The sequence below is a fragment of the Neofelis nebulosa genome, chromosome 9 (genome assembly GCF_028018385.1).
Source record: "Neofelis nebulosa isolate mNeoNeb1 chromosome 9, mNeoNeb1.pri, whole genome shotgun sequence".
In the NCBI taxonomy this organism is placed as follows: domain Eukaryota; kingdom Metazoa; phylum Chordata; class Mammalia; order Carnivora; family Felidae; genus Neofelis; species Neofelis nebulosa.
Window position 1 is genome coordinate 19,151,487 of NC_080790.1, and position 21,288 is coordinate 19,172,774.

The 21,288-nt window shown below is 49.5% G+C and overlaps 2 protein-coding genes across 3 annotated transcripts in view; both read left to right on the forward strand.

Moving 5' to 3' along the window:
- UBXN2A (UBX domain protein 2A) overlaps nucleotides 1-3,859 on the forward strand; it is a 47,172-nt gene extending 43,313 nt beyond the window's left edge. Inside the window, exon 7 of the mRNA XM_058682653.1 lies at nucleotides 163-3,859. Coding sequence (XP_058538636.1) covers nucleotides 163-355 — 193 coding nt within the window. The 3' untranslated portion in view covers nucleotides 356-3,859. The remainder of the gene's footprint in view (nucleotides 1-162) is intronic.
- Nucleotides 3,860-5,016: 1,157 nt separating this feature from the next.
- On the forward strand, nucleotides 5,017-18,817 carry MFSD2B (MFSD2 lysolipid transporter B, sphingolipid). Of its 2 annotated transcripts, none has more exons than XM_058682652.1 (14): nucleotides 5,017-6,565; nucleotides 9,474-9,599; nucleotides 10,734-10,858; nucleotides 11,275-11,453; nucleotides 11,744-11,822; nucleotides 11,905-12,035; nucleotides 14,202-14,292; nucleotides 14,406-14,527; nucleotides 14,963-15,046; nucleotides 15,356-15,436; nucleotides 15,671-15,780; nucleotides 16,162-16,305; nucleotides 16,714-16,887; nucleotides 18,004-18,817. In XM_058682652.1, the coding sequence occupies exons 2-14, from the start codon at nucleotides 9,517-9,519 to the stop codon at nucleotides 18,026-18,028; spliced, it is 1,428 nt and encodes a 475-aa protein (XP_058538635.1). In that variant the 5' UTR covers nucleotides 5,017-6,565; nucleotides 9,474-9,516; the 3' UTR covers nucleotides 18,029-18,817. The 2 variants fall into 2 exon arrangements, with proteins under 2 accessions (XP_058538635.1, XP_058538634.1); XM_058682651.1 differs by having other exon boundaries at nucleotides 11,330-11,453.
- The last annotated feature ends 2,471 nt before the right edge of the window (nucleotides 18,818-21,288 follow it).

Sequence of the window (21,288 nt, forward strand, 5' to 3'; positions counted from 1 at the left end):
GTCAAGAATAAATAAGCATTTAAAAAAAAACCCAGATGATTAGTTCTATCATAATTTCACTGCTCTATGTATGAACATAGCTAAATATCATCAAGTTATTACCTTACATTAACTAATCCACGTTTTCATAAAATTATATTAATAGTCTGTGCTATTTTACAGGATAAGCCACATCAAAGACTTCATTGAAAAATACCAAGGGTCTCAGAGAAGCCCTCCCTTTTCCCTGGCCACAGCTCTTCCTTCCCTCAGATTGCTAGATGAAACACTCACACTGGAAGAAGCAGATTTACAGAACGCTGTGATCATTCAGAGACTCCAAAAAACCGCTGAACCTTTTAGAGAACTTTCGTAACATTGATTTTTGATACCCTAAGTGGAAAGTTTGCAGAGAAATGATGGTTGTAAATGAACGCTCAAACCAAAATGAGGGAAAGTAGATCTGATTTGCTGGACTTTTGGTTAGAGCGCTATTTAACTCCCTCCTGATGAGAAGATTTTAAATAAGTACAAGTTAGGAATGTAAACTATGACTGGAAACTGTATTCAATGCACTTTTTCCAAAAGGCTACTCAGAAAACACTTATGTTCAAATACCAGTTATTCAACAATAAGATATATTAAATCACTATATCCTATAGAATCTAAATAGGGTATAAATTAGCAAATGTATTCACACATCATTCATTCAGATGGTCCCAACCAGCAGTGATTTGTTTCGATGTCAGCTATCTCAGATTTTTTAAATAGCAATACATTAAGAAATTTGTACATGCAAATTCAAAGCATCAATGTAATTATTTTATACCTGGGATACAGTCAGAAGGCTAGAAAGGACTACTTGCACCACAACTACGCCTGAACCTCAAAGTGTTCTCAGTTTTTATTCTCTAATGGCAAGATATACTCAAATATTAATTTGGCACAGTATCTAAAATATATTTTTATTTAAGAATAAAATTGAGCATTGTAGTATAATGTCAGTACTAATCTGCCTACTCACATTTCTATACTTTCAAGAAGTGTAATCTTTAAAAAATTTCTATCCAGGAATCCAACTTGATCCCCTATTTTATTTTCTTTTGAAAATTAGGGTTTTGTTTTTAGCTAACATTTTGAGTAAACCTTTCATTTGCTACCACTCATGTAGAATCTGTTCTAATGCCTGTGTTGGCACATTGCTACTATTTTTTAAATGCATCACGTGAACTACGGTTTCCTATTCCATATATCAGAGTCAACCTGTGTATACGTTAAAGGATTATTTATTTACGTTCTGATGCCACCAAGGGAAACATGTTTATTTTAAAGTTCTAACTAAAACTGGTTAGACTTGAATATTTCATTGTCAGATTGAATTCCCTTGCCTGAACATAACTTTAAGAAGCTTATTTTGCAAATTCTCTATTTGAATCTTATTTAAAGTGAAACGTACATTCAATGTGCCAAGAAACTAAGTAGCCATACCTGTCAGCAGTCATGTCCAGAGGGCAGTAGTGGGTATCTGCCGGAAAGAACAGTTCTCAAACTTTTTGGTCTCAAGACCTTTTGTTTATGTGTGTTACATATATAACATTGAAAATAAAAAGTTAAAAGATATTTATTCAATAAAATAATAAGCACATGTTAGTATAAATCACATTTTAATGAAAAATGCATTTTCTAAAGATTTCATGAAAAAAGTGGCATTGTGTTCCATTTTTTGCAACTGTCTTTACGGTCTGAGTTAAAGAAGACAGATGGAACCTCACGTCTGCTTCCACATTCAATCTGTTGTGATATTGCACACCATGTAGCTGCTAGTAAACGCAACTGTATGTTCATGAGAAAATGAAAAAAAAAAGCAAATAATGTCTTAGTTTGATTATGAAAATAGGTTTAACTTTGTGGACCTCTTGAAAGAACCATTCTTACAAAGCAGTGGTTCACAGTAATTCTCAAACCTTCATGTAAGAATCACTTGGAAAGCATTTCAAAATGTCTGTTCCAGGCACCTGCCAGACGCATTCTGATTTATTGTGTCTGGGATGGGTCCCAGATCCTGCAGGTTTAATTTCATCTGATTCTTAGGTACACAGGAGAAGTACCCGTGTTCAGGAAATCCAACATTATGCTTCTACCCTAAGAAAGAAAACCTGCCTGCTTCATTCACTGTGAACAGTGGAAGACTCCACTGAAATGGGACTTCTAGACCTTTAAGTTGTGTCCTTATCTCACACAGTTGGTCCTTAGACTGTTCCCCTCTCACTCTTAACTAATCATGATAGAAACTTATACTTCATCTTCTCTAAGCAGAGCTGAGATGAGGGTGGAACATTTAAGTGAGATTTTTAATAGAAGCTCAGGAATAACAAAAGGGAAATATACACATAGCTAGGTGACCTGGTTTATAAGATATGCCTTCTGTTTGAGGTCCATAGTAAGAGTGCTTGCTTTTCTGGCTCCCAGGCTTACAAATGGTAGAGGCCTGTCCTTTTATTAGGAAGAGAGAGAGCAAAGGAGAGCCTTTTGCTTTTGTCATTTACTCCCAGAAATGAACAGATATATAATAGAAAATACTGTCAGTGATGTTTACAGCTCTGTTAGAGCTCTCTCTCTCTCTCTCTTTAGTGAAACAAAAATAGTGGCGTTTTGGCAAAAAATGAAAGGATGGTAAAAATCAGCGAACTGTTTCAAATATAAAATGATTGTTAGTGTATTTTTCAGCCTCTAAGAAAATGTTTCCCTAGACCTATCATGAAGCATTTTGTAATTTGATATGCATAATTCTAGTCAATATGCGATTCTGCATTTTTTTCTATAAAGGGGCTTCTTGTTGGAAATATTTTTCTTGTACCTATAGAAAAGCCTCCTTTGTGGATTTTCCAGTTTATAATTATTTATCCACAAGATACATAGGGGGCTTTCTTGTGTGTACATGTAGAATACACCCCAGTGACAAGTTCCTACAAAGACCCATCATCAGCAGTAACCTTCATTTTTTAACTGTGAAAACTTTCATTAATGTGAATAATATTCTCAGAGGTTTTCTAAAATGAGAATCATCTGATAAGGCTGTCTACCTTAAAGTTTAAAATTGTAAAGTTGTTAATTAAATATGTAGAATACACAAAACATACTTTAGAAAATATAGACTGAATTTGGTTTGGCAAGGGAAGGCAGACTTGAAAATCATCAAACACTTTGGGTGTAGGACACAATTTGACCTGTGTAGTTGCTTCAGAACTCGTAATCAGTTTCTTGAGAATCATTGTTAAGGCTGATACATAGAAGTACATTTCTAGTTTTACGGATTCTAATTTAATGGTTAAATTACTATGCGTTACGCAGGCTACAAAACTGGTCTTATTTATTTTATATACTTTTCTCATTCAGAATACTTTTTTCATTGTGTTTGTGTTAAAATATAGTATGTTTGCATCTATTTCAGTGCCTTATTTTAAAAGCAATCTTTTGCTAATGGTTAAAGAACTGTTGTCTTTAGAATGAAATAATTCATTAAAAGGATCTGTGAAATAATCTACATTTGTCTCATAAAATAGTTACATCTGGATGCATTTGTTATTTTTATCTGGCAAAGACCTTCAGTTTGAGAATGAACGTTTATTAGGTGCCTTCTGTTTGTCAGGTACTTTAATCAGTGTTACTTTCATTCAATACTCAAAAGTGTTAAGATATGGTAGTTTTAATACTCAGAGGTAGATGTTTTAAAAACCATTTGTGTCCTGAGTTGAACTAGCATGAAAACTCCTTGGTAGAGTTTACTTCTTTGTTCTTTCTCTAAAGTACAAACCATTTAATTAAAAAATTGCTCATCACACTAAATCTTCAAATAGAAGTGGCTAATTGAGTAGACTAATATTTGGCTCTTTGTCATTTATTTTAAATATTTTTTCACAGGTAATTCATACTCGTGGAAAATTAGAAAATGCAGATATGCTGAAATGATCTGTAAATTACCTATTTCACCTTTCAAACATAACCTCTAATAACATTTTGGTGTTCATCCTTTCAGATATTTTTAAGTGACTCAGTGTTTAGTTTTATTTAATTAAAAGGCAGGCTTCTTGGTTATTGTAATCCTGCTGTTTTATCTCTTGAAGTCTAACATATTTGTCTTTAAAAATTTATATTAGGAACATCATTTTAGGAACAATAGCTGTTAGGGACAAATGCCTTGTATTTTAATTATATTTCTGGGTAAAAAAAAAAAAGATGCAGGGCATTTTTTTTTTAACTTTTCTCTCAAAATTAAAACTGTGGTAGTATGTGCTGCAGAGTACAAATATTGGGAATGAAATGTTCCCAGGCCTAAAAACGCAAATAAAATGTATGTAAAGGTAGATTATTCAAAGAAATTTCAGCTTGAGTTTTAGTTTCCAAAGAATTAAATATTTAGCACATGTATCATCTAATTCTCCTTCCACTGTTGATAAGGCTGCAATCAAGGAAACAGAAGGTATCCATTTTGTAGGTTAAAGAATTGAGGCATATTTTGCAGTATAAGGAGATAATCACTACTTTGTACACCTGAAACTAGTATACTGTTCTGTGTCAGTTACACCTCAAAAAGAATTGAGGCATTGGAAATGGAATGGCTTGCTTTAGACCGGATGGTGCATACTTTAGGATTGTATTTAGCCATGACAGAAAATCTAAACTCATAGTAGCTTCAAAATAAAATGTTACTCATTTCCATGCAAAATTTGGATGGAAGCAATTCAGGGCTGGTAGAAGCATTTCATGAAAGGTCAGACTCGTGTTGCTTGTCTCCACATACCATCACTGACCTCCATGTCTCAAGATGACTGTCCTAGCACCAGTCACCACATTTGCATTTCATCCAGTGGGAAGAAGCACACACCTTTCCCTTTAAAAACAAAAGCAAAACAAACAAACAAAGTAGCTTTATTGGGACGTAATCTACCTTACCATTAGCCCAATTAAATTGTACAATTCGGTGGCTTTTAGTATAACCACAGGATCACCACAATCTGATTTCAGAGTGTTTGTTTTCATTCTAGAAGAAACCCTGTACTCACTGCCCTCAGTTCTACACTGTTGATGCACCTATTCTGGACATTTTGTATACATGGAATCATACAGTATATGGTTTTCATATCTTTTCACTTAATGTTTCCAAGGTTCATCCATGTCCTTTTTATTGTGGAATAATAAATAGTCCACTGTATGGATACACCTACCACATTTTATTTATCCATCAGTTAAGGGACATTTGGGTTTTCACTTTTTGGTTATTTTAAATCTTGATATGAATATTTGTGTTCAAATTTTTGTGTGAGCATGTTTTTTTCTAGGGTATATACTTGGGAAGAATTGCTGGGGCATATGCTAATTCCACGTTTAACTTTTTGAAGAATTGCCAACATTTTCTATAGCACCTGCACCAGTTTACATGCCCACAAGCAATGTGTGATTTCTCCACGTCCTCCCCAGTGCTGTTATTGTTGGTCTTTTTATTCCTAGCCATCCAGTGCTGTGGGATCTTGTAGTTTTGGTTTTCCCTAATGACATAAGCATCTTTTCATGTGCTTATTTTTTCTCTATTGAAAAGTACCTCTTGAAATCTTTTGCCCGTTTTTAAGTGTTTTATTGTTAAGTTGTAAGTGTTCTTTATATATTCCAGTACCAGCCCTTATGATGTGGGGATATTTCTTCCATTCAGAGGGTTGTCTTTTCACTCGTTGGATTGTTTACAGCACAGTTGTTCATCTAGATATGGTCCAGCTTGTGGTGTCCTAAGAAACAGCTGTCTAACCCAAGGTTGTGTAGATTTGCTCCTGTTTTCTTCGAGGTGGTGTATACTTTTACCTTTACGCTTACGTCCGTGGTGCATTTTTACTGACTTCACACACTGAAGTCAGTGTGTGATGTGACCCCTTCTCTCGTAAGGACTTTTCTGGAACGCTGCTCTCCAGCCATCCACCGGCCAGAACTTAGCTACATGGCTATACTATGCCATCTGTGTGAGGCTGGACAGCGTGTGTTTCAGGCATCTTGTATTAAACTTGACCGGTTGGAAGCCTCTCGGCCACAATCTTAGTCTAAACAAGTCCATTCTATAGCTTCGTTTTCCAAATAAATTGATCTGGCGACTTTCACCGCCAGGATTTAGCAGGGGTGTAGCGCGAACCGCCGCTGGCTGTCCGTCTCTCCCTCTCCCTCTCTCCCTCCCCCCGGGACCTTCCCCGAGGAAAGCGGTCCCCAGGGACTTCCCGGCCGCCCCTCCACCCCACCCCCGCTCCCGCTGCGAATTTGGGCTCAAGGCACTTCGCCTTTGTGGAAACGAAACAGCACTTCGCGGCTTCCCGCCGCCCCGCGCGCCGCCCGCCCCTCGCCGCGCCGCGCCCACTCGGCCCCGGGGCCGCCCTCTCCGCGGGGCCCGGGGCGCAGGCCGGCCGATAACGCCGCAGGGCAGCGGCCGCGGGCGGAGCTGCCGCGCGCCATGGCCTCGTCTCCCGGAGCGCCCCGGGCCCCGGCCGTCCAGGCGCCGCCGCCGCCGCCGCCGCCGCCGCCGGAAGCGCGTACCTCGGAGCGCGGCTCGGTGAGCGCGGGGCGAGGGCGAGTGGGGAGCTGGGGCTGCGCGAGGGAGGCGGAGGGAAGGGGCGCGGGGCCCCGGCCCGGGGCTCCAGATTTCCGACCCCCACCTCCCACCCCCTTGGTGGACTCGGACCGCTGAGAGCCGAGAGGCCAGATGCTCGCGAGTCCTGGACAAGTGAAGTAACCCGCTGGGTGCGTCTTAGCCAGGCTGGCGGGACCAGGGCGGGTCTCTGGGCTCCCGATTCCCAATCTAGGGCTCTTGTCCACCACACCCCGGGTCTTCCCAGGGCGCCCCTGTACCCCGGGCAGGTGGGACTTTCAGGTGTGTGTGCGGGGCTGCCCTTCACCCCAGGCTCCTGGCACAGGGTGCAGGCTCAGCCAGCCTCTCAAAACCTGGCACCAGGCTCTCTTGGGCCCTCGCCCCCCAGAGATGACTTCCTGGCAGCCGGCTTCCCAGTGAGGGTAGAGGGCAGGTGGGAAGGCAGGGGTGTCCTCGTCTTTCCTCATCTCCTGCGTGGCCGGGGCGGGGCACCTGCCCGGCCGTGTTGGAGAGGGGTTAGGACCTCCGAGCTTGCCGCTGGACGCACAGGTCCGTTGCTTGCTCCGCGCGCGGTGGTCCGTCGTGGCGCCGCTTCACCTGGTTTCCCTTTGTTGCCTCAGTTCTTCCTCTCAGACGCCTCAGAGCAAAGGATTTGTGGCCCCTAAGAAAGAAAGTGAGATAAGGAGGCCCCCTGGAGACCCTCATTTCCCAGGGAAGTTTGGGGTGAGATTAATGGCAAGAGGGAAAACTGAAGTGCCAGGCTTACATTCTCCTAACAACCCTCCGAGGTGTATTTTTTACCCCGTTTTACACATGAGGAAGTGAAGCCCAGCCACGTTTCAGTACCTTGCCCTAGAAGTGGCAGACAGAATTTGAATCCAAGTTAGTCTAGCACCAAAACTGGTGCTCCGTTAACTGTGAAAGGCTTGTGATTTAAGTGGGTGAAACTGTCATCCTCAAGGTTCCAAGAGAGTTTCAGCTGGAATTTCTCTTTCCAGTGACTTCTATGTGACAGAAGCTTGCTAGGAGTGTTTAGGGGGAAACGAGTCCCATGGGGTGAAGTGGGGCTATCAAGTTGGATTCTGCCTGTTAATAAAATTTTCTGGAAGTTGAAATAATGTTCACACCAATGTCAGAAAAGGACATCACATTTTGCCCTGTGTGTGGTTCTCTTCTGAGAACAGGAAGAGTGTGCAAAGGATATGATAAACCCTTATCTAGCAAGAACTTCCCTTCAGAAGGGCCCATTTGGGGTGTCCCGCAAGATACTAAAATGGGTAAAGTCATAGTCCCCTCCACTCCCCCTTATGTCCCTGAGCAAAGGATGAAAAGGAAGGATTCCCAGCATCTTTTGGAGAAACAGCCTTTTACATAGTGTCTTCATGGCATTTATTTCTTCAGCATATCTATACTGAGCATATGCCAAATATTGCTCTAGGTACTGGGGACATGGTAGTGAATAAAAAATTATAGTGCATGCTCTCAGAGAGTTTATATTCTTGTGGGGAGAGGCAGGAAATAAATGAGAACATATCAGATAGTATAATTGAGAGAGAGAGACATGGGTAGTCAGGGAAGGCTTCTCTGAGATGACATTCAGGCTTAGACTTGAATGGCAAGGAGTCAGCTCTGCAAAAACTCGGAGGAAAAGCCTTGTGGACAGAAGGAACAGGAAGTGCAAAGACCCTGAGGCAGCAATGGGCATGGTCATTTTGAAGAATAGCAAGGAAGCCACCATGGTTGAGGAGAGCTGTTGAAGTGAGGTGGGAATGGGGGGAGGGGCTGACTGTGGATTCCTGTAGGCCCCATGGGAAGGATGCGGAATTTTATTCAAACTGCAATTGCAAGCTGTTGGAGGGTTTTAAGCAGAGATGAGACATGATCAAATTTATGTTACACGGCTGGATAGGGAGTGGACAGTAGGGAACGAGAGCAGAAACAGGGAAGCCATTTAGGAGGCCACTGATCGATTTGGTGGGGGGATTGGGAAAGAGAAATCAAGGGCTCCTAGGTTTGTGGCTTGATCTGCTGAGTGGACATGGAGGCCGTTTAATGCAATGGGGACAATAGGGTTAGGAGTTGGGTTGGACAATGGGTGGAAATCAGGAGTTGTGTTTTGACCATGCTTAGCTGAAATGCCGGGTAGGCAACCATGTGGGGCTGAGTAGGCAGTCGAATATTCCAGTCTGGAGTTCACTGGATAGCTTAGGGCTTGTGAGATACGCACACATTTGGAGTCATAAACAATACTTTATCTCAGTGATGGGCTGGGAAACAGTCTCCCCAGGAAAATAAAGAAAGCACCTCTGATATGTAGTGTTTGCTGATATCTGTGGTATAAATTCGCCATGGCTGATTTCAGGCTGCCAGTGGTTCAGCGCTGGCAGAAATCCTGAACATTAAACTCCGCTCCTGGAGCAAATAACACTCGGCTTCGTTTGCGCATCAAAACAACTCTTGAAGTTGGCAGGAATGTTCCATTTGACAGACGAGGCTTAGATTCAGTGATCTATTCAAGGTCACACAGGGAGTTGGTGGCAAAGTTGGGGGCCTCCTGACCCCCCCAGTTCCCTCTGGCTTGCTGACTCAAAGTAAAACAGACTGTAGCAGTAAGCACGGAGAGGGAAGTGTAAGGAAGAACTTCCACTGTGGAATCTTTGAGAGGTCATGGTTTAGGACTTTTTTTTTCCTCCTCTTTGCCTCACTTCCTTTTAAGATGATTTAGGGCAAATCAGGACTGAGAGGTTACCGGAAAAGCCCTCCAGACATAGGGACCTCAGGATGCTTATGGGGGTCAGGAGGGTGTGGGGAATTGTGTGTGTGTGTGCGCGTGCGCGCAGGTGGGGGGCTTAGCTCCTGCGTCTCTCCCCAGGACAGCAGAGCTGGTCACCTCTCATTCTGTACCAAGGTGTGCTATGGCATTGGTGGGATCCCCAACCAGGTGGCCTCCAGCGCCACTGCCTTTTACCTGCAACTCTTCCTGCTTGATGTGGCACAGGTGAGTGTGGACAGCAGCACAGGGCCCCCCATCTTCCTTGGTACCCACTTCTTCCACCCCTACCTGTACTTCACTTGGCAGATGGCACTTCTGTCCCCAACCTGACAGGAAGCCAAGTGCCTTTGAGGGCAACCTCCTCAAGGATGTTTACTGCGGGCTTTTTGTAGTGAAAAATCGGGAAACAATATGAATGCCCAACAATACAGAAGTAGTTGTATAATAAGTTGTGCAATATCCACATAATGGACTATTCTGTAGCCATTCAAAAGAATGAGCTAGATCCATACCAGTTGACTTGGAGGGATTTCCGCAATGACCCTCAAGTGAGAGAAGTTACTTTGAGAGAACAGGATACAAATTGATCCCATTTTACCAAAACAAAGACACACCCCATGTATGTAGGTACATGAGTATGTGTATGTGACTATATATGGTTAAAATACAAGCATGGAGAAAATAAATTACAGAAGGATATCTATAGGCTGTTAATGTTGGCTATAGGAGGGAATGGTGGATGGAGGACAGAGGGGAAGCAGAAAAAAGATTTCTAATATAGTACCTATGATTTTTTTTTAATGACACTGATACGATCTCATTTAGGTAAAATTATAAATTCTGAATGCACATGAATAAATGCCTGAAAAGGTGATCACCAAAATGCTCTGGCAGTTGTCTCAGGATGGGGGGATTTCAGATGAGCTTTGCTCGTATTTTTCTGTACTGTTTGAATGTTTTTATAACGAGTGTGTCATTTATGTAATCAGAAAAACGAATAAAACATTTACATTGTGAAAAAAAAAGCCTACCTCTGTCACCCTTCTTGCACTGAGCCACCTTGGATGAGGGCCCCCAAGCCTCCTCCAGAAGTGGCTGGGCATGAGTGATAACGGGAATGTGCCAGTGTGTGCCTGTCAGCTCCTCCCCTGGCCCCTCTCTTCACTAGTGCAGGCGTGCCCTTAGAGCCTTCTGGATTTGTGTCCCTGGAAAGAGACCAAATAGACCTTCACACCACAGTTCTGCCCCCTGCCAGGTTGCCAGCACTTTCTCCTGGCAGGTGGGCAGGCCCAGACACCCCTCTCTGACGCTGCGGGGCCTTGGCTATCCCCCCCCCACCCCCCGACCTGTGCTTTTCAGATCCCTGCTGCCCAGGTGTCACTTGTCCTGTTTGGAGGAAAGGTGTCTGGGGCAGCTGCTGACCCTGTGGCTGGGTTCTTCATCAACAGAAGTAGGAGGACAGGGTCTGGACGACTCATGCCCTGGTGAGCGGCCCCACAGCCCCACAGATCCTGGCTCCCAGCCCCCGTGGAAAGCCAGTGGATGGTTAGAGGACAGGACAGTAATAGGTGCTGGTACCCAAGTAGGTCAGGCTGAGCCATGCAGGAGTTCAGAGATATTCCTAGGGGCTTTCCCTCACCAGGTGGCACAGGGCTGGACAAAGCCTCCAAGGCTTCCAGGCCAGATCTAGGGGTCTACTTGTGGCCAGGGTGGGCTGGAGGCCTTGGAAGGCCTGGATACAGAGAATGGGCAAGTGGAGGCCCCAAGTGCCCAGAGTTCTGCAGTGAATGGCCCCACACTGCAGGCTACCGCCACCTCCCCCCGACCACCCTGAGAGCCCCAGCCCGGGGCTCCTCTTGGGGACAGAGGATTTCTGCCCAGAGGGGTTTGGTTGTTCCAGGTTTGCCCTTAGAGTCACCCTGTCCTGGTGCCCTACCTCGGCTGTGCTTCCACAGGGTGCTGGGCTGTACGCCCTTCATCACCACGGCCTACTTCCTCCTGTGGTTCCTGCCCCCCTTCACCAGCTTGCGGGGCCTCTGGTACACCACCTTCTACTCCCTGTTCCAGGCCCTTGCCACGGTAAGCAAGTGGCTCCCCTGCCCGGGGCCTGGACTCCGGGAACCCCAGAGAGGGCCATTGGCCACTGTGAAGTCTGTGTGGAGGGGAGAGGGTAGGTGTCCTGGAGGGCCCCACTGCTGGCACCTGCTCACCCCTCCGGCCCTACGCCTCTTCCTCTGGGCTACAGGGGATCAGCCTGGCAGTGCCAGCCTGCTGCAGGGACCGGCTTGGGCCTGGGGGCTGTGGTCCCGGGCCCCCAGAGGCTGCGTCTGGGCCGCGGGGGCCAGCCTGAGCCCGGCCTGGGCGCCCAGTTCTTCCAGGTGCCCTACGCGGCGCTCACCATGCTCCTGACCCCCTGCCCGAAGGAGCGGGACTCGGCCACCGCGTACCGTGAGTGCGGGCGTGGGATCGGGCGGGAGGCCGCCGCCCCCGGGCCCGCCAGCGCCGGTCACCTGGCGCCGCTCTGCCTCAGGGATGACCATGGAGATGGCGGGGACGTTGATGGGGGCCGCCGTCCACGGCCTCATCGTGTCGGGCGCCCACGGGCCGCACAGGTGCGAGGACGCCGCGCTCCCCGGACCGGTCGCCGTCTCTCCCGACGCGGTGAGTGCCCACGCCACCCTGTCCTCGCTCGCTTCTCGCTCCCTCCCGCTCCTCCGGCGGGACTCGGCGTCCTGCCTCCCTCGAAAGCAGACCAGCAAGAGGGGAGAGGGGTGGAGAGGGACCACAGGCAGGGAGGGGCAGGGGAGAGGGTCTGACGTCCCTGCAGAGCTTGGGAGGAAGCGTCTCCTGTGGCCTGTCCCACTCAGCCCTGACTAGGTGGCCCCCACCCCCAGCCTCACCCCCGGTGTGCAAGGACAAGGGAGACCTGGGAGCAGTCCCCCTTCCTCTCCCTGCAAACCAGATCTCTCTTCAGTAACTAAGGGACATGCATCTATTTTATCCATCAAGTTCAGCGACTTTTCCCTTGAGCAAGTGATACCATTATCCAGCGGAACCCCAGGAGCCATCATTTAGTCCTCTCTCTTCAATCGTTACCCCCGCTCCAGCCCATTACCAACTCCTCTCCGTGTTTTAGGCCGCAGATCTGGAATCAGGTCATGACCTTGCATCCCCAACTGCTCCAGCCTGGCCCACACACCAACATCTCCCTGGTCACCCCAGTATTGCAACAGCTTCCCACACGGGCACCCCAGCTTCCAGCCCTTCCCCCAACACAGTCAGGTGGCCATTGTAAAGGAGTTCCAGCATGGGTGGCCCTCACCTTCAGGTCCTGGCACAGGTTGCTCCTCCCCGGGTTTGCTTTTCTCTGCGTCTTTCTTGTTTGCCAGCTCGTTTAATAAATATGTCAGATTTACAAAAAAAAAATTATACAGCTCTGGTTCTCAAAGTGCGGTCCCTGGACAGCAGCAGCAGCAGCAGCAGCAGCACCTGGAAACTTGTTAGAAAGGCAAATCTTGGACCCCACCCCGATTTACAAATTTTGGGAGGAGGCCAGCAGTCCGTATTTGAACAAGCCCTCCAGGGGATTCTGCCCCCCACCCAGGCTTGAGAATCAATGGGAGGAGAATAGTAGCACATCTTGGCCCAGCGCCCACTGAAGAGACATGACAATGAAGTCCCTTGTTTCCATCCCCAGACCCATCTGCAGGGCCAGCTACGAAATTTGCCTTTTACAGTGCAAAATGAAAACACGGGGCTCCAGAGACAGCAGGGAAGTCAGTCTGTCCTTCCCATGGCCCACCGCCCTAACCGAGGGATTGTTTGGGTCCAGGTGCATGAGGGGCCCCACCAAGTTGCCCTCAGGCGCATCATGACGCTGCCAGCTGAGGGTCAGAGGTGGTGGCCTTGCCCCTCCCAGACTGACTCCACCCACATGCATGTTCACCCCCTACTCAGGCCTCCACAGGCCCCCTCCCCAAAGGTACCAGGTCACTCTCTGGGTGCGGATGACAGGGGCCTTGGGTTGGCCTGGCCTAAAGTGCAAAGGAATGGGAAGCAGGAGGCTGAGACCCCACCCCCAGGAAGTGGAGCCTCCTGTGAGCCAAAGCACAAAGCTTCAGGTACATCACGTCCCGCTGTACCGTCCCATCAGACTTCACTCACAAAACACGAATTCATAGATAAAATGATCAAGCATTTCAAGACGGTGACAGCAGAGCATTAACGCCTACCCCAGCACCGTCCTGAATGCGGGGTCCTGTGCAACTGTGCTGAGCCCACCCAAGCCTGCCTCCTTCTTTCTTCCCTTCCCCAGAGGCAACCTTTTCCTGTAGCAGGTGACTGTTACTCCTGTGCATGTCTACATATATTTTGTTACTTGTATATCTTCCCCTGGGTGACAGGGAGCACCATTTCTGTTGTTGACATTTGTCTGTGTCATTGTGAGTCACACTATATTGTAACTGTTGGCTCATGAGTCTGTCTTCCACACTTGAAGCAGGAGTCACTTATTCACCACTGTAACCTCAGGGTCTAGCTTGCAGAAGTCCCAGCAATAAATCTGTGCCTTAAAAAATGAGAGAGAAGGAGAGAGGAAGGGCTCAGACCCTTGGTGGCATGGATGCCCTCCTATTCATGCAGGAGCCACAGGGGCAGCAGAAGGACCATTCTGGGCCCTGAGATCTCCATCTCCTGCTGTGGTGATTGGGAGGAGGGGCACCCAGCATCCTTGGGCTTGGGCTGAGGGTCCCTCTGCCCCCATCGGGGTGTCCCCTCTTCTGTAGGTGGGAGACATCACCTCCACCCCAGTTCTGTCCTGTCCCATAGACTCGTCTCTACTCCATTGCCTCCGCTGTGGTTGCTGTGACCTACCCTGTGTGCAGTAGTTTGCTCTGCCTAGGGGTGAAGGAGCGACCAGGTAAGGGAGTGCAGTTAGAGTGTGGGAAGCAGAAGCAGGGACAGGACTCCTCTGGGGCGTGGGTTTTGGTTTTGAACTCTGCCAAGCCCAAGTGTCACTTTCCTGTGTCGCAGACTCCTCCGTCCCAGCCTCAGGCCCAGGCCCGAGCTTCCTGGCTGGGCTGGTGCTCACTGTCCGGCACCCACCTTACCTGAAGCTGGTCATCTCCTTCCTGTTCATCTCAGCAGCCATTCAGGTACCTCTGGCCTTGGCTCTAGCCATACTGCCCTGTGTATGTTTGGCTTCGGTCTCCCGGCTCCACCAACCAGAGTTGGGCTTTAATAGGGAGAAGTGGTGGCTGGCACGGGGCCTAGGGAGTTTGGTGCACGGAGGGGAGAGACCTGGACAGAGCTTGTGGGGCTGGGAGGGTCAGGGCCCCGATGCTAGGAACCTGACAGAATCTGCGTGGTGAGGTCCACTAGCCAGGCAAGAGTGAGGAGGGACTAGAAATGGTTATTCATCCCTGTGTCAGGGCTAAGTGTCTTCTGTGGGGGAGGGGATTGCATGATGGCAGCAGCAACCCGTATTCGAGGTCCCAAAGAAGAGGCCAGACTTGAGACCTAGGCCTTGCCCTTGACTTCTGAGTTCCTGCCGTTCCCTATGCAAGCCTACTTCCTGTTGGTCTCCTCAGGTGGAGCAGAGCTACCTGGTCCTGTTCTGTACACATGCCTCCCGGCTACATGACCATGTCCAGGGCGTGGTGCTAACCATCCTGGTGAGTGGTCCTGAGGTGGCAGAGGCAAGGTCAGTCAGGGGCCTAGGTTGGGGAACTGTGTGGTCCTTGACAAGACATGGCATAGCCGGAATTCTGGTCAACATTCTGGACTCTGCTGTGATCTTAGTCATCTGCGCTCCAGCAGAGGGTGGGATTGGGTCCGGGGTCATAAAGTTCACAGCCACTGGTTCCAATCTGGGGGCAAAGTGGAGTTCGAGCATCCCACCTAAAAGCCAGGGCTTCTGGAACCTGGGTGGGTAAAGACATTGGCAGCACGGCCCGGACTGGGATGATTCTGTCTGTTCACAGGTCTCAGCTGTGCTGAGCACGCCACTGTGGGAGTGGGTTCTACAGCGATTTGGGAAGAAGACATCGGCCTTTGGGATCTGTGTGAGTGAGGCAGGAAGCAAGGGCCGAGGTGCCTTCAGGGAAGGTGGTGGGGTCAGGGAAGTGGCCTTGGAGCCTCGGCCTCCTGGGAGCTGGCAGGGCTGATCTGTATTTGTTTGTCTTCGATCCCTAGCAAAGGACCAGGTGCAGGGTCATTAGTAAAGACGGGTGAATGTGGGACTGAAAGAGCAAGTCCGGGGCAGGTGGAGGGATCAGCTAGTGTATCTATCTCCCCAGGTGATGGTGCCTTTTGCAATCCTGTTGGCTGCTGTGCCCACAGCACCTGTGGCATATGTGGTGGCCTTTGTATCTGGCATGAGCATTTCTGTGTCCTTGCTGCTACCCTGGTAGGCTGGGTGAGGGGGAGGGGTGGGAGCATCATGTCCTTCCTCATGGGTATGTCCTCTTTCACATCCACCTGTTGTCCCAGGCCCCCTGTGCCCAGCCTGTGCTGGGTAGGGCCCTCCCACCTGCAGGAGACGGAGGCCACCAGCTCAGTCGCTGGAGCTCTCCTGAAAGAGCACCAGACAGCAGGAACGGTGGGCAGCTGTGTTGGGGGAAGGGAGGAAACGCAAGCACACATATTGCCTGGCTCCCTGTGGGCCACTCCTGGTCCTGGGCAGCGGGAACCCAAGGATGGATCCGATTTGGTCTCTGTCCCCGGAAAGCTCTCGTGTTGATGGCTACCAAGGGGACAAAAGGGGTAATTCTGCAGCCCCTTCCCCCAGGTCCATGCTTCCAGAGGTGGTGGATGACTTCCAGCTGCAGCACCAGCACGGCCCAGGCCTGGAGACCATCTTCTACTCATCCTATGTCTTCTTCTCCAAGCTTTCTGGCGCAGGCGCCCTGGGCATCTCCACTCTCAGTCTGGAGTGAGTCCCAGGGCTGGACTGTACTAGAGGCACAAAAGACTAACTCCCACTGGAGTGGGAGGAAGAGGGCAGAGTTCTCCACCCTAATGGGCCAGGGGACACCCATGAGTCAGGGACCCAAGCTCTGCTCTTTAGAGAGTGTAGGGGAGCCACCTGCCTCAGGTTGCCCTGTGCACATGACTGAGAGGGGCCTTTCTGGGGGCTGTACCCCACATTCTTAGTTTTGTCTGAGCTCCTCCCTGGCCAGCCCATCCTCTCAGCTCTCCCTTCCGCCATGATCAGGCTGATCTGGCCAGGAAGTGAATCCGAATTTCAGGGTAGTGTGGGGGTGGGGTATCTGGGACCCCTCCTGCAGGGAGCCGGGCTCCATGAGATCCGAGCTGGATGCGTGGGATGCTGTGTCTCCAGGTTTGCGGGGTATGAGGCAGGAGCCTGCAAGCAGGCGGAGCAGGTGGTGGTGACCCTCAAGGTCCTCATCGGCGCCGTGCCCACCTGCATGATCCTCACCGGTCTGTGCATCCTCATGGTCAGCCCCACTCCAAAGGTGCCCAGCCAGAACTCCCGCCGGCTGAGCCTTCAGAGGTGGGCACCCCATGCACACGGGTACACACGGCAGGGAAGCACAAACATCCACTGGTGTGAGGTTGACCGGTCGGCAGGTGCCCTGAGACACGTACGCGGTTGAGCACTCCTGCTTCTGCAGACTCTGCACTTAGCTCTGGTGATGCCATCTTCTCCCGGATTTTCTTCAGCTGCTTTGCTCATCCCTTCTCAGTCTCCCTCCCTCGATTACCTGTCGGAGGGTGGTATGGAAGGGCTCCCTTCTCGGCCCCTGGCCCCCTCACCTCATCCACTTGCTTGATCTCAAGCACCTCTTGTGCCCGGTGACTCCTAAAGCTGCCCCTCCCCCCTGGACTTCCTTCAAGTTGCGGAACCACACGGCGGGCTCTGATTTGCACATCTCCTCCTGATGTCCCACCAGCGTGGAGTCAGTTTTGATGAGCCCCGAGCTGCCGAACTCATCTTCTTCCCCCATTAGGCTCCTCCTCCTGTGATGGCACCATCCTCTAGCCTGGGAGCTGAAAGCTGGGTTGTCTTCTACTCCTTCCCCCACAGGTTGTGCTGAGCCACTCCCTGAGCCTTGTCCTTCCCACCTCCGAGCACTGATCCCTCCGCACAGGGATGAGATACCCACTGGCTGGCCTTCCCAGTGGACTGTGGGGGATCTGGACGGCTAGGGCTGTGTTTCATTCACTTCCGTGGACCAAGCCCAGCACAGAGGCCACGGCCAAGCTGGTGCTGCAGCGTCAACACGTCCGGCCCAGTGGCTTTCACGAGCACGTGGCCGCATTTTTGGAGATGCTCACACACTCAGAACTTTGAGCACGTGTGCATACAGAGGACTGTACAGGATTGGCAGGAAGTGGCATTGTCATCCGTCCCTCATTCTCAGTGTGGATGGCTCAGACTTGGGCCGAGTAACACTGAGATCACATGTCACACTCGGAGTGACATGCACATGGGGAATTGTTGGGGGGACTTGGGGAAACAAGGGCTGTAGCTTTTCCCAAGGGGCTGTGAAGGGGAGGAGTTGCTAGGACAGCAGGGACCTGCCACTTCCATCGGGTGTGGGGTCTGTGGCAGGACAGAGTCCCCTTCCACCCTCATCTTTCTCTTTGGCCCCTTTTCCTTTTACAGGCGGACCAGCTACACCCTCGCTTGAAGTCTGAGCTTGCGTGGGCTGGAACAGCAGGAGCCAGCATCTTCTGGGCTCGACGTTCCTCTTTCTTCTCTGCCCCTTAGCACACTTACTTTGAAGGTTACATGCGACCCATCTTTTCCCCTGGGATATGGAGTCTTCAGTGACATCTCCTGAAGGGACCAGCCTGGTCTCCAGTTCCCTCAGCCATCATTTCTTGCCTGTTGACCACAGACCAGGTCAGATAGGCCTGTGCCCCTGACCACCCAGCTCCAGGTAACCTTGACCTGGAAAGCATCCCAATAGCAGCTATTCCTGGAAAAAGGAAGCCTACAACCTGCTCACCCGACAGGACACACAGACCTCTTGTTCCTCCTGACACTCCAGTAGACATCGGAGAGAGAGGCTGACAGACATCGCACGAATGGGCAGAGTGGGGACAGATGGACATGCTGGGGATGTCACGAAGAGAGACACAGACAGATGCTCTGAGGCCAACAGACCCCAGAGGGAGCACATGGGGACAGTGGTGGGGTGAGGAGACTGAGCAGGCCGCCAGAGGTGTTTCTCAAGCCTTTCTCTTTTGTTCAGATAACACTGTTTCTGGAAATGGACACAGGCCGATATGGAGCCATCAAAGATCAATCATTTTTATGAACAAAAGTTCTTTTTGTGGAAATATTTTTTTGAAATGGTATCTTATAAAAAGCACAGGGACCACAGTTTTCTAAAGGCCATATCTTTGAGGAAGAAAGATCCACTGAGGTTTATTTTTTCAAAAAAAAAAAAATTAAAAGGTTTATCTTCTACTGATTCTGTAAAATATGACTGTGGCCAGCCCTCTCATCCCACCTCCTGGGAAACCACTGCCCAAGGAGGGAAGGGGGAGGGTGCCTGACGTCACTGCCCCTGGCTGTGTGTCCTCAGCCATATATCCCTGCATTTCCTCAGGCCAGAGATGCCACCTGGGGCATGGGTTCCTCCTTTGCTTTGGAGGAGATAAAAAGTTGAGACTCTAGAGTAGACAGGGTAGCAGGCCACAGTGGCTTGTGTGGGCTGGGGGTGGGGGGGAGCTGCAGAGGTGTTGGGGAACCCATGGGGGTTCTGATGCCCCAGCAACTCCTTGAAAAGCCCAGACACCTAAAGAGGTGACCAGGAGGTGCAGACTTGCCCCCTGCATTTCTCCCCAGCCCCCTGCTCTGTCCCCTCCATGGGGGCAGCTTTCCCAAGCCCACCGAGCAGGGGTAGGCCCCCTTCCACTTCCTCTTTAGAGCTTTGACTGCCTCTTAGGTTCCAGAGTCACCCCTAACACTGCCGGAGCTCAGACTCACATTCAAAGCATGAAACGCTTTGCTTCTTCCACAAACGTTGTAGCCCGAGAAGGAACCTGACCTCAGAGTGAGAGTACACAGTGCGACCTGGTCTATATGATGCCTGAACTCTCTGCCCTTGCTTGTGACACTGACATGGGTAGGTGATCATTGAGGTCACAGGGCGTCAGGGAAAGGGCTGGGTTCAGCTTCTCTTCGTTGTCCATCTGCCTAAGGGGCTGCCAGGAAGCTCTGCTCACCCCTGGCTGCACACGGAGACACACACACACACACACAACCAGTTTCTCAACAATGGAAAATCACTGGCTGTGGGGAACAGTACCTGCTAAGACAGAAGGCAAGGTAAAGTTTCTCCCATGTTATCATGCCGTGCTTTGGAAAGATGGGCAATTCAGGTAGGATCAGAAGCTTGTGCCGAATTCTGTTACCTGTTTCCCAGGAGTGCAGCCTCAAGCAGAACTGTACTGTCCAAATACAGCTGCAGGGGGCCACCTCTGGGGTCAGGGGTTAGATGACCAGGGGCTGCCCAAAATGCATTATTCCATTTCTCCCTCACAGCAGTGCTACGAAGTGGGTACTATTATTCTCATTCTCAGGTGAGGAAACAGGCTGAGATTAAGTAACTTGCCTAAGGTCAGTTGGTGGCAAAAATGGCCTTGAATCTAAGTGTTCCTGACTCTAAAGCTTGTGGAGACAGCCTGTGCTGGAAACAATTGTTGGAGGAACAGCTGATGCCCAGACTTTGGTACCAGGAGGACCTCTCCTCCTCTGAAACCAAATGCCAGCATCCCCACCTCGGACTCTATGCTCCGATCCCACGGTATTATCTGTACTCATCGAGAATTATCATTCCTGACTCAACCCGTTATTCCTACTCTGGATCCTTTGACTCACATTTGCCCACAGGGCCTCCCCTCGTGTCCCTGTCCCTCTTCTGACACCCACCCTAAGAGCCAGTCCTCCTGTTTCAGAGGAAGAGGATGTCTGCGCGCCACTAAGGCCCAGCCCTGGGCCTATTGCTGACAAAGAGTAGGCATCTCACTCGCCCCTTCCCTCTCTGCTACCTTTTCCAAACCCACTTAAATCCAAGAGATCATGCCACTCACTTGCTCAAGACCCACAAGACGAGGGGGCTGCTCAAATGTCACTTCTGGGACGGAGAGACCTTTCCTGTGCTCCTGCTCTCCCCCAGTGACCGTTCCTGCATTCCACCACTCTCTAAGCTCTCCCTGCTTTGCCTGTGCTTAGTAGACCTACCTCCATGTACAACTGTGTATTTATCAATTGCTTACTTATTGCTGGCCGCCCCCACTAAAACGTTAAACGTCACAAGGACAGGGACCTTGGCTCTTCCTGCTAGATCCTCAGTGCCTGGAAGTAAATGTCCAATATGCATAAATGTCTACTGGATGAACAAGTGAATGTTTATATCGGCTTTATCCTGAAACAGACAAAAATCACCTTTCCTCGTTCCCTTATCTTCCACCTGTCCAAACAATCTGCTTCGCTCTTCTCCCCCAGCCCCCCGCCACCGTAGTGTTGTCTCCTTGTCCCCACTTGCCATTCCCCCCTCAACTCCTTAAACCTGGCCTCTGCCTTCCTACGGAGACCATGTAGCTCAGCACGGTCAAAGGTCAACTCCAGCATCAGAGAAAAGGAAATGGGGGTTCGTATTATTTACTTGTGTGACTCATCAACTTCTGTAACAAACCTGAGCCTGTTTCCTTTTTGAAAGGAATGTGTTCGCCATTACCTCTGGATGGCCTTGAGGATTAAGTGTGAGATCATATCTGACCAGGGAAACCCTCAGTGACTGGTAGCCATTAAATGCTGGCCACTCATTTTCAAAACTCCATCCTCCCTTGGCTTACATGATGCACCTTCCCCCTTATCCTCCACCATCTCTGGCCCTTCATTTTCTGTCTTTTCCTTTGCTTCTACTTCCTTTGATGC